Source organism: Pteronotus mesoamericanus, unplaced genomic scaffold (assembly GCF_021234165.1).
Source record: "Pteronotus mesoamericanus isolate MK-2021 breed Mesoamerican mustached bat unplaced genomic scaffold, CSHL_Meso_final contig_94, whole genome shotgun sequence".
NCBI classification, from domain to species: domain Eukaryota; kingdom Metazoa; phylum Chordata; class Mammalia; order Chiroptera; family Mormoopidae; genus Pteronotus; species Pteronotus mesoamericanus.
The window spans coordinates 9,778,893-9,791,840 of record NW_026555285.1 but is presented as its reverse complement, the minus strand read 5'-3'; the positions used below and the strand labels follow the sequence as shown (position 1 = coordinate 9,791,840).

The 12,948-nt window shown below is 35.9% G+C and overlaps 1 protein-coding gene across 1 annotated transcript in view; it reads right to left on the bottom strand.

Annotated features, from left to right (window-relative positions):
- SUGT1 (SGT1 homolog, MIS12 kinetochore complex assembly cochaperone) overlaps positions 1–12,948 on the bottom strand; it is a 53,724-nt gene that overhangs the window by 26,529 nt on the left and 14,247 nt on the right. Inside the window, exons 7-10 of the mRNA XM_054586399.1 lie at positions 10,894–10,910; positions 9,114–9,148; positions 7,198–7,294; positions 6,345–6,452 (exon numbers count right to left, since the gene is read on the bottom strand). Coding sequence (XP_054442374.1) covers positions 6,345–6,452; positions 7,198–7,294; positions 9,114–9,148; positions 10,894–10,910 — 257 coding nt within the window. The remainder of the gene's footprint in view (positions 1–6,344; positions 6,453–7,197; positions 7,295–9,113; positions 9,149–10,893; positions 10,911–12,948) is intronic.

The following is a 12,948-nucleotide window of genomic DNA, read 5'->3' as shown; positions in this document are numbered from 1 at the left end:
CATTATACTTACTGGGTTTCTAAGAATTGCTACGTAGGCTCCAACTTAATGCTACACTTTGACAGTGAAGGGATCTTTCCCAGACACTAGAAAGTTGTACAGTTTACTGGTAAACTATTTTTTTCTGGCAAGCTTCTGAGAACTGTTTCAAGACTGTAGTCACAAAATAACTGACCCCCTTAATAAGAGAATCTTCAGAATGCAATTTTCCCAACATTTTCTTACTCAGCTCTTTATACATTTAATTGCTGTATCAAACCCCTTTGTCCAATAACAGAGTAGCTCAGTCTTCCTGAGGCCAGAGTGCAACATCTAGCTTCTTTACTTTTATATTCAAATCATTTTGAAATCATTTTTTAAAATGCAACAGATGGTAATGAATGAAGAAGAACTGAAAAAAATCTCCTCCCAAGTTCTAATAGCTTAATGCAAACATTTACTTAGTGCCTACTCTGAGCCAGGCACTACACTGGTATATAAGGTCACAGCCTCTTTTCTTCTTAAAATCAATCAGAAGAGACGTTTCCCATGAACAAAAAAATGCCAGAATATATCATCCTGTAGTGACACACCTAAGTATTGGGAAATCTAGTTGTCTGGAAGGAAATATGACAAAATTTCATCAGTAATAAGACTGACTGATTACTTTCTCAGCTTCTTTACATTTTTCCAAACTCTCTAAAATGTATTTATTGCTTTTACAATCTAAATAAAAATCTAATTGGGATAAAATATTAATAGTAGTAATATTTACTGAGCATGTGTTATATAACCCGTGTACAAAGAGCTTCATATTTATCATCTCACTCAACAGAACCCTATAAAAGATTACCATCCAATTTTTAGAGATGAGGGAGCCAGGAGATACAGTAACTTGCTCAAAGTGTCTTTTACTGTTAGAAGTTTTACTTATTTCCTCAGAAGCAAGCAGAGGTTGAGAACAAGACTATAATCAGTTGTGGATTTATAAAAGAGTCACAAATAGTTGAAACTTATTGGATATATGACCTTGAGCAAGTAACTAATTCCACCGAGCCTTAGTTTCTCCGGTAAGATAGGATTAACAGGGCCTACTTCACTTACGGTTCTTACAAGGTTTAACTGAGACCACGTATGACAAGAAGATAGAACTCTGTCCAGCAAATAACTGAATAGCAATCTCTTTATCATCATTATGACTAGCTAAAAAAAAATGAGTAAATTATTTTACGTCTCTGGGGTACAGTTTCCATACCTGTAAATAGATGACAAAAATACCTACACTGTGCAATAACTGTGAGGACTGCATAGGATAATACATGCAGTCAAAACAGTTACCTCCTATATTCTCCACAGGCCAAACAATATGGACTGGCTAAGTAAGTTCCAGTAAATATATACAATGAATTACTTTGCAACAGATTATTTAAGGGCATGAAAAAAAAATCTTGTATTCCTATTTCAGTCCACGTAATGTTCATGTATGGCTAAGTTTAAAAAGACAGCTACTGATGGTATGTATAGTAAAATTCTTCTCATTTAAAAATATATAAATGTACATTAATAGAAAAGGTGGCAAGACTATATAATCCAAGATCTACAATTTGTAGATATCAGCAACTAATAAGTTATTTAAAAAAAAAAAATCACTATTACCACTCCTGTATCAAAAAGACAAAAGGACAATCCCCAAGCCCTGCATCTGTGTGTTCAAAACGCAGTAGCCTCCCCAGACACTGTCGCTCCATTCCATCATCCCTGAATTCTCCTAAGAATATTAAGAAAAGAAATTTACTCTAAAACCTCTCCAATTCTAGTGGGTTAAGGAGGGAGAAGGGAGCTATTTGTCTCTAATTAAAGAAACACATTTTCATTTCCCATGGTTCTAGTTAAAAGCCTTCACATTTTATATTGATGTAATACAGAAAAATTACTTTGACTAAAATAGGAATACACAAACATTTCCACAAAGGCAAATTTACTCCAAAAGATTTTCAGAATTCTAATATTTTTGAGGTAATGAGTATTAATCTTTAAAAATGAATATTTCAGGTCTGTCACTGAAGTTATAATCCTGTGATTGTGACCAGAGAATAGTGTCATGAAATTAACAAGATGGAACAAAAGAACATTACATTTTCTTAATAAATAAAATGGGTTAATAGGCAGATATGAAAGCTGGTATTCAGTAAAAAGTAAAAATAACTATAAGAGATACTGGAGAAATATGAATTCTGACTTGGTAAAACATTACCTATCACTCTGTAAAATATTTAGTTAAGAAGTGCTATTCATTAATTTAAGGATCCTAGTTCTTCTAAATTTCACTGCAAATTATATTAATTTTTCACTTGAATTAATAACACTTAACCAATCGTTATACGTGAATATGCAACATTTGCTCAACTTCAAAGGTGCGGGGAAAAAACAGAATTCACGAAGGCAGAAAGAAAACAAACAACCCCCTTAAACCAGTGTTTACAGAATCTCTCATTTTAAGCAAATTCCTCTGAGCAAAACGCATACTTTTCTCAATTCACATAAAGGAGTCGAGACATCTGAACACATATGAAAAGCAAGTTACTTCATTTCTTTTCCCTTAGTGTCATCACTAAATAACTCCCAGTAACCCAGAGAAAGGTTTTATTTTCAGTATTTTAACACTACCTCCATCTGCTGTGTGGAAAAGAACACAAATTTTCATTTCCCTTAGATATAATTATGACAGGCCTTTGAATAGCATCGTTTCCTTCAACATCATTTAGTTATAAAGTTGGTAAGATGCCACAGGAACTTAACTCGTTCATATTATTATGCCAATCAGCCTATAGAAAACTGATTTCATGAGACCTTGTTTAGCTTAAAGTCACAGAAACTACAGACGACTTTAAGTAAGGACATACTGTACAGCTTAAAAGTTGGTAGTCTAGCCTTGGCTGGTTTGGCTCAGTGGATTGAGTGCCAGCCTATCAATCAAGGAGCTGCTGGTTCGATCCCCCGCCAGGGCACATGCCTGGGTTGTGGGCCAGGTCCCCAGTAGGGGGCAAGCAAGAGGCAACCACACAGTGATGTTTCTCTCCCTCTCGTTCTCCGTCCCTTCCCCTCTCTCTAAAAATAAATAAAATCTATAAAAAAAATAAGTTGGTAGTCTAACAGAATAATATATGTTATTTTGTATTAGGACAAGAGAAATAATCATCCTTCGCAATGCATCCTTAGAATCTTCGTTCTTTAATCTGAAACTTAGAAAAAAAGCCTAAGCAAAGAAGCACTAGGTGTAGAGAAGTATAAGCATTCCTCCTAGACCAGACTGAATAATGCAGTAACTACATGACCTTGGGGGAAGCATTTGAAGTCCATGAACCTCAGTTTCGTTTTATCTGTAAAACTAAAAATGCAAATACTCTGCCAACTTCATAGTGTAACATCAAAACCTAATTTAAATTCATTCACTAAACAATTACTGAGTACCCGCTATACAAAATGCATAGGGCTTGGGTTGCCAAATTTAGCAAATGGAACATACTTTACTTAAAAAAAAATAAATCAGTCTAAGTGTATAAGGTTAACTGGGCATCCTGTACTTTATCTGGTAACCCTACCTGGAGCATGTACAAAGACAAAAATATGACATGATTCTTATCCTAAAAAGACTTACTAAATACAAGGGAAATAAAATATACATATAATTAAAGTATACAAGAAAGGAAAGTAGTAATATAATATTTAAAGAAGGGGCTGGGGTGGCTCAGTGGAATGAGCGCTGGCCTGTGAACCAAAGGGTCACCAGTTTGCACCCCTGTGTAGGGCACATGCCTGGGCTGCAGCGCAGGTCCCCCCCAGCAGGGGGTGTGTGAAATGCAACCATACATTGATGTCTCCCTCTCATCCCCTCTCTAAAAATAAATAAATAAAATCTTTAAAAAGGTAGGGAAAAGCAAAAGAAGGCAAATTGGGAACAGAGTAAGAGGTGTTAGGGGAATGGTTAGAATCAACAAGCGCTGACAAGACTCAAAACAGAAAAAAACTGAATTGAGATGACAGTGTTTAGTTACATCCTCAACTCTAGCCACACAAGACTCATGTATTTACCAAACAAATTATTCTTTTTCTTTTATTTTTTAATTATAGGTGACATACAATATTATATAAGCACAATGATTAGGCATTTATATAACTAATGAAGTGTTCCCTGACAAGTCTAGTATCTATCTGACACTGTATGTAGTTAATAACAATATTACTGACTATAGTTCCTATGCTGTACTTCATATTCTTATAACTATTTTTATAACTGGCAATTTGTACTTAATCCCTTTCACCATTTCCACCCAACCCCTCAACCCCTCTCCCACCTGGCAATCATTAATCAATTTGTTCTTTGTATCTACCACACATACTATTCTTCCTAAGTACTGGGTTGGCCAAAAAGTCAATTTAGTTTATCTGTAAAAGAAAAGACACATTTTTCATTTTCATCAATAACTTCATTGATTTGTATATTTTGAGTATGTCAGCTATCTCCCAGTATTGTCTTCTAGTGGGTAAAGGCTCTAAACATTTCCCAATGCATAAGACAGCCCCACAGCAACGAATTATTTGGCCAAAATGTTAATAGTATCAAGAAACTTCGCAAACCACTTCTGACACATTTAGTCAGTCACAGCATCTTCTCCATACACTACACAAATCTTTTTTTGCATTTCAGTTGCATTTTTACCGTTCTTGAAATAATAAAGCATAATAAAGTAAAAACATTCTTATCTCCTTCCATCTTCAATGGTAAAATGGCTGCACAAAAATTCACCAATTTTGATGTTTTTTTAAAATGCATGCTGATATGACAGCCGCCACAATACAATCTAACAAAATTGTTTCGAATGAAGTTGAAGACAACTAAGCATTAGGAGAGCCACTGTACAGAAAAAACTAAATAAACTTTTTGGCCAAATCAATATATGGAGTGCCTCAGTAATACAAATTTTTAAGTCATTTACCATCTATTCAGACAAATTTGTTTACATTTAAATTACTTCAAAAGGACATGTATTGACAACCTCTTATAGAAATACGTACAACAATGCCAAACTCGTAATTTTCTGACCTGCTTCCCTCCCAAATCTAGACTGTATTTTGTGCTTGCTTACTTTACCCAGTATTTTTTTTATTAAACAAGTTTTATACAATGTGGATGGGGCTAGTAAGACTGAAATCTTGATAAGATTCATACCTTTACTCACTTTCTATGGTCGAAGCAACTGTTTTCTCCCTCAGCCTGATTATACCGCTTTGTACTTTGTAATCTTCAAACAAGTGGGCAGATAATTTTTAACTAGATGCAAATAAAACAAAAACAACAACAAAAAAACCCTGCTTCTTTACTTTGCACTTCCTGTTCCAACCTTCCTCTTCCTTCTGCAGACCCAGTTACCACTCTTCATGACATAGGCTGACCCTGAGTCTACTCTATTGTAGGGAAATTCACATATTCTTAGAACTTAAGACTCAATAGTTAACAACACAATATAATGCAGGACATGTAGAAAGGTGTAGCAACGAAAAATGTCTATTTCATCATTCATTCCCATTAACCTATCATATACCACCATACAATTTACAGATAAAAAGAAATTCAGAGCTCATTTAATCCATAGCCTTCATATTTATAGATGAAAATTTAGTTCTCTAGTCACTGCGTGACTAGTTTAAATTTATAGGGCAAGCAAGACACAGCCAGGTATTTTATTTTCAGTTATTTTTCCTACTAAGTTATACTACAATCTACATCTTTTGATTGATATATAAAATATTCTCTGAATTTTAATTCTATTGTATAGTTTATTTTTTAAAATATAAAGAAATCTAGGAATTATACACTCAAACTGCAATTTAAACTATTTATTAATCTCTCACATCAAAGTAACCTAAAATTCAGCTTAAAAAACAAAAGAGCAGATAAAACATCACAAAAGTTTGCATTTTTAACTGAATAAGGTAGAGTGAGAAAAACATCTGTATTTCAAAACAGCCAGACTGACAAGTTCAAGAGACGAGACACTGCCAGTATCAAATCTGAGAGAGAGGTTGAGAGAGAGGTATCTTTCTAAAAAAACTCTTTATTGAAAACTATTATACCTATCTTAAGTATACAAACACTGCTGAGGTTAAGTACATTTTTACACTCTATTGTTCTAGAATTTTGGCAGGGAAAAATTGTTACTCAAATTTTATTGTTATTTACGTGTCCCTTTTAAAAATATGTAGCTGGAAGGATCTACAAGCTTATAATCATGTAGGTGATTAACTGACTAATGTTTCTGTATTTTGAAAATATTACTACTGAAAATTCTTTTCAACTGTCTTACCTTTGTTGAAAGTACTTTAAATGTGCTCTGTTCTGGTATTACAGGATGAAGAAGTCTCAGTTTCAAATTGTAATCCTCTCCAGAAGGAAGTTTCACCAAAGCAGACAACTAATGAACACAAAATTAGCAGCACAATTTATAAATTTATATAATAAAGAATACTTAAACGCACTTACAGAACTTTAATATTGTTGCAGACTAAACACTTTACGTAAGTATCAGATTTAAGAATTTCAAAATAATCCTTTTTTTCCATCTAGTATCCTTCAAAGAGATTCTCATATACACAATTAAATAGTAGAAAATAATGTTTTAAAACACATACTTAATATTTACTCAAGGAAACCCAAGACAGGGGAGCAAAATGATACAGTATAAAAGAAAATAATCGTAAGCAAAACATCTATTTCTACAACTCTTAAAATGTATATCATAAAGTTTTCGACTAAATTCTAAGAAACCAAGATATTAAGCCATACTCATTTAATATCATTAGTAAATTATAAGATGTATAAATCACACAAACTTTCGTCATGACGTATACCACATAAATGTAATCAAATCATGTATCTTACTAATCTTTTATATTTGTCAACCATGTTCCACCTTGAATTACAAAGGTAAAGAAATAAAATGCACATCTAGCTATAACCTACAGTATATATACTCTTGTCTCAAACTTAAGATAATTCAAATTGAAAAGAAACGCTTTAGATTTCCGTCAGTGCTTTCCACATTATGTCAGGATAAAACGATGTACCTGATAAACTGCTACAGGTTATTTTGTAATACACTCTACTTGCAAATAAAAATATTTAATCTCAACATAAAAAATGGTTCAAAGACTAATGACCTCTTTTTCTGAGAATTCCACATTTACATCATTCTTCTGAACATTCTTGATCATAAGTGTTATGATTACTTGCGATTCTGTTTGATACCAGTCATACCTATTAAAAAAGAAAAAAAACAGAAATTCTAGTTTTTAGTTGTTGCTTTTGTTTTGTCAAGATAGAAACTGTAATCTGATAAACAAGAGCTCCACCTTGAGGAACAAAATAGCAAAGCAGTTGCTGATTCACAAATAATTTTATGTAACTGCCTGCCTATGATTTGTACACATAGAAGACAACAGTAAGGTAGATGATGCCCCAAATCTTTCCATCGGATTTAAATACTTAACATGATTTTTTTGGGATTCTGACTTACATCTAATTCTGTTGTGCTTAAGCTAATGTTAAAGAAATGCATTCTAAATGGCTAACAGTTATTTTACACTATCACTAGGTTTGACACTTCCATTTCAATTCAACACTAAACGAGGCACATCTATGCCTTTTTAACAGATGAACAAATCTATGTTCACAAGGGTGAAGCAGTCAGCCCATGGACCCAGGTCAGCTTGACATACACTCTTGAAATCTCTTAACTCAAGCTGGGAGCAAACAGCCCTGAGCACAGGGAGAAGCAAATAAGCTAAAATTAAAATAATTTAAACTTTAGCTCATTCTGCCAGGCACAAATTAAACACAATATCTTCCTTCAATCTCAAGGTATGTGGGAAAACTAGTGTGCTTAGAGATTCTGTGTATCTTTCATACCAAAAGCTAAAAAAAAAAGAAAAAGAAAAAGAATCCTCACTTTCAAATTAAACTACATTATAAACACCATGAGGGCAAAGCTATTTATCATGTCACTATCACTTTTCCAAGACTAATAAGCACAGTGCCTGGTATACGGTATAGTTATTAAGTCAACATTGGACTAGTTTATGCTCCAAAAACCGTAATTATTTGATAGTTATGTGTTCTGCCCCTGCTGCTGCCACCAAGCTAGTCAAAGTTCCTTATATACTTGGTCTTTGGAGAGTCACTGTTTACCTCCCTAGAAAGAACATGAGCAAACTGCTTTGATTCCCCATTTCCAAGCCATTTTAGGTAATTAAAATGCACCTTGATTAAAGCAATGAACTTTACAAGTCTCAGAGCTTCCCTCTGAAATTCAGTGAGGATGCAAAGCTCCAAGTCAATGCCTTGTGTTTCTGTTACAGTCCTAACATTACCAGTTATACACATAGCTAATAAATAATTTAAAATAAATTTGAATACTTGCTAGATGCTTATTCGTTATTGTAATTGCTGCCCTCAGCAACAGTTATTTTCAACTCATAAAAAATTTACTCCAAACATAAAAGACACGTGAAGTTAAAATTCTATCAAGCCTACTACTAATTCACTCACCTGTGTAAAAACAACTTAATTGGAAGAGGCTCTCCTTAATACATGGAATGGTGACATAACATTAAACCAGATGGAACAAATTAAAAGTAGAGAAATGATCTGAATTTACCTTAATATAAATACTAACACTCATAAGTAAACAGTCTTTTACACTTAGTTTTTCTGGCCCTGACCAGTGCAGCTCGGTGGGTTGGGCATCGTCCCACAAAGCCAAAAGTCACCAGTTCCATTCCTGTTAAGGGCACATGCAGGCGAGTTCCACATCAGGGTGTGTGTGCAGGAGGCAACCAGTCCATGTGTCTCTCACAAATGTTTCTCTCCCTTTCTCCCTCCCTTTCCCTCTCTCTAAGAATAAATAAAATCTTTTTAAAAAATCGTTTATCTGGGTTATGATTCTTAAAAAAAAAACTAGGAAATACTTAAAATCACAGGGTAAGGACTTGCTTATTATTTAAAAAACAAGAGGTCCCTCCCGCCCCCCGCTTCAGACATATTTATCATGCATTGTTTATCAAAAAGAAACACTTACTTGATTTTTGCCTGGTGAGTCCTCTGGGATACAGACTGATTTTGTCAAGTTGACAGAGAAAGATTTTTACAAGTTAGCTTAGCAACTGTATATCAAAATGTATGCACTATTTATCCAGTACTTAAAAGTTAACTTTGATAACCACCTACATGAAAACTTCCTTCAAAGAAAAAGCATGGCATCCATAATTGTTAAATAATACTAGGCTTCACAAAAAAAAACTACCACATTCAGCATTTTATAATTTAATGAGTTTCAATTTCAAAATAAATTTTTCTTTTAAAATAAAAAAAGCATAAAAACAAAACTTTCTAAAGATATGATTGAAAAAGGGTCCATATAAAATGTCCAGTTCCAAGACTAACTCTGTAAACTGAAAATAGTAACATTTAAAAACCATTTTTTATAATACTTTATAGCCTTCAGGCAACAAACTCTGCTCTTGAACATACAAAGCAACATTTACATGGTGCCTTCCTGGTAACACCTTACTCCATCTATGGCCTCCCTGCAACAAGCACTCTACATTGCTTATCATAAACAAAATGAATCTCAACCAATCCTTACTTTCCTAAACAACATGTGTGCCAGTTAAGACTATGCAAATCTAAAGAACTTGCCCTGGGTTACAGCTGTCCTCTATATTGTCCCTAAATAAAAAGGTTAAGAGATGGGGTTGGGGGAAATATAGTACAACCACTTGAAAGAGCTGAATGTATCTCAGATTTAGTCTCCAGTGTTAACTATTGAGAAACACCTGAATCTAGATTATATTAAGTGGAGGTACTAACTAGAACAGGTTATTTCAGTTAATCTTGCTACCAAGATAAAACTAGATTAAACTATAGCAGTGGTAACATACACTGTGGCTAAACAGCTGTTTGTGTTATTCAAATGACACTGTGTTGTTTTCAGGTCTAGTCCCAATCTCAAATATTGTTGAGACCTGCACAAAAATACTGAGGTGAAGGAAGCCAACTTTTAAATACCTCCTTCAATCCATTCCCCCACTCAACATCTGTAGGAATAGGAACAAGCCTGGAGATACATGGATAGCCAGCTAATGCTCATTTTTGATGATGTTCTAAAGCCCCCGTCACTACCTAAGCATGTAACTGGCCTGATGCTCACAACAACGCGGTGAAGCAGATTAGCTCTCTCAGGCCTAGTATGCACATGAAGAAAGCTCAGAGGATAAGTGATTTGCTTAATGGCACAATGTAATTCTAGAAGACAGAGATGTATATCTTCCATTAGAGATGAAAAAAAGACTCAAAAAGGTTAAGTAATTGCCCATGAAGAAAGGACTACACACACTTCCAGACCTCTTGTCATTTTATTTCTTGACTAAATATATATATAGATGATCACTGCTAGAAAACCATTAGCCATAATTTAACTATGTGTCTTACACATAAGCCTAAGTTGGTTAAAACAAAAACTGAACAATTTTCCTCTCCACCATAATTTTTAGTAACGGAAAAAACTTGAAAATTTTGATGTCCAAAACAACAACATAAAACTAAGTTAGACAGAGATAAACATTTCCAAATTTTAATACTTGTGTTTTAGCATACCATAATAAGCCCTGTAAGTCCTTCAAGGCAGCAATTATTCAGCCTAAGTGTGATGCTTTCCAATGCTAGTTCAGTTACTAAAAGAGTATTTAAGTGGTACTGCTTAATATTTAACTGAAAGATCATTCTGAGTCCCATCTCAAATATGCATGCTAATAATATAATTAAGTAAAAAACATGAAGAATAAAAACTTTGAACTTACCACACTGGATTGTGACTCTATTAAAAAGCAAAAAAGGAAACATTTTCAGTTAACAGTACATTTATAGGCAAAGTTGCATTGCAACTTCTCTAGCACACACATACTAAATCAGTTCCCTATACATTCCAAATTAAAAAAAAAGTTTAAATTTTGCACCTGGAGCCACTTTAGATTCCTTAGTAATTACTTACCAGTGATACCATCACAAAACAAATTCATCCAAATTTCCCTTGACAAACTAGGCAAAAATCAGAATACCTTTGGAAGATTTCTGGTCCAGATGGCAGCTTAGGTAAAAACAGTACTCACCTGTTCCCACAACCATATCAAAATTATAACTGAACTGCAGAAACAACCAGAATTTAGAACCACCCGAAATTTGGCTGCATGGAAGTCCTATAGCTAGGGAATTAAAGAAGCCACACTGAGACTGGTAGGTAGGGTAGAGATGTGGAATAGGCTGGTTCCACACCCAGATGTGGCCTATAAAAATCAGGAAGAATATCGTAGCTGCAGAGGTCCCCACTGAGGAGTGAGGGGTCCCAGTCCAACACCAGGCCCCCAGCCCAAGGTTCTAGTGCCAGGAAGAGAATTCCCCATAACTTCTGGAAGTAAAAAACAGGGGGCACTGAGGCTGAAGGAGACAGAGCGCTTCTGGGGACCCAGAAAGGTCCTCTTAAAGGGCTTGCACATGAATTTATTCAGACTCACTCCCACTGAGCCCTAGTGCTGGGGCAGGTGCTTGCTTAAAAGGCACCACCACAGAGGGAGGAAATTAATTACCTGGCATCAGGGCGAGAGCTGGAAGGAAGCTTTCTCCTGGACAAGAGAGATGGCAGAGGCCACAGTACCTTTCCTGAGCCTTCCCCACACAGAGCTGGCAGGCAAGCGACATTATCTGAGACTCCCTAAACCTGGCTCACACTGTTTGCCCTGCCCTGGTGATTCCCTGAGGCCCTGCCCCACCCAGATTTTGGGCCCAACCAAGCTGTTTCCAGTGGATTTTTCATACAAATGGCCTTTCTTAGCTGCAGATTTTCTGAAAACCTCTCAAACAATCAGGATCTGGCCTCAGAAAGCCCTGTACTCTTGCTTTGCGGACCCAGGCCTGGACTAGCAGCAGCTGAACTTGGTTCACAGCTTGGCCTCACCTGGGCACCTCCAAGCTAAGCGTAAGTAGCAGCCATTTGTACACAGCCTTGTAGCTCATGAGAGATGTCTCCGGTCAGAGCACAGGCAGTGGCTGAGCTTGCCTGGCATGTCCCAGGAGGCCCTAGAGCCAGTGTACCCAGTGCACAGCTTCAGACTACATCAAAGCACCACTACCTAACCACCTCCACAAGTGACACATTTAGGGGCAGAGCCAGCAGGCACCAGAGCCCTGTTGAAGTAAGTTCCACTTTGTGGAGTAGGCTCCCGCAGAGCTAACCCTCCATGGTGGTCTGTTTTCAATTTGCAGCTGATTGGCCTGGGGGTAAATCCCACCCACTGATGTGCCAAAGGCAGTCAAGGTCCAATTACAAGAGAAGGGTGTACACAGCCCACACCGGGGGCTTACCGTAAATACCCACCTTGGGTGATTGGGGAGGCTGTGCCCCTGGACCCTACAGAACATATACAATATTAAGCGAGTTTACCAAGCCGCTAGTTTACCAGGCCTGGAAGATGTAGCAACTCTACCTAATATATGGAAACACACACAGGGAGGCTGCCAAATGAAGAGGCAAAGAAAGAAGGTCCCAAATGAAAGAGCAGAACAAAACTCCAGAAAAAGAACTAAACAAAGTGGAAATGAAAAATATACTAACTGAAACAAAGTACACATTGTATGGAATCAACATAGAGTAGATGAAGCTGAGGATCAAATCAAAGATTTGGAGGAAAGGAAGCAAAAAACACCCCATCAGAACAGCAAAAAGAAAAAAAATCCAAAAAACATAAGGATAGTGTAAGGATCTTCCGAGACAACTTCAAACACACCAACTTTTGCATCATGGGGGTGCTGAAGGAAGAGAGAAGACAAGAAACTGAAAGCCTTTTTGAGAAAATGATGAC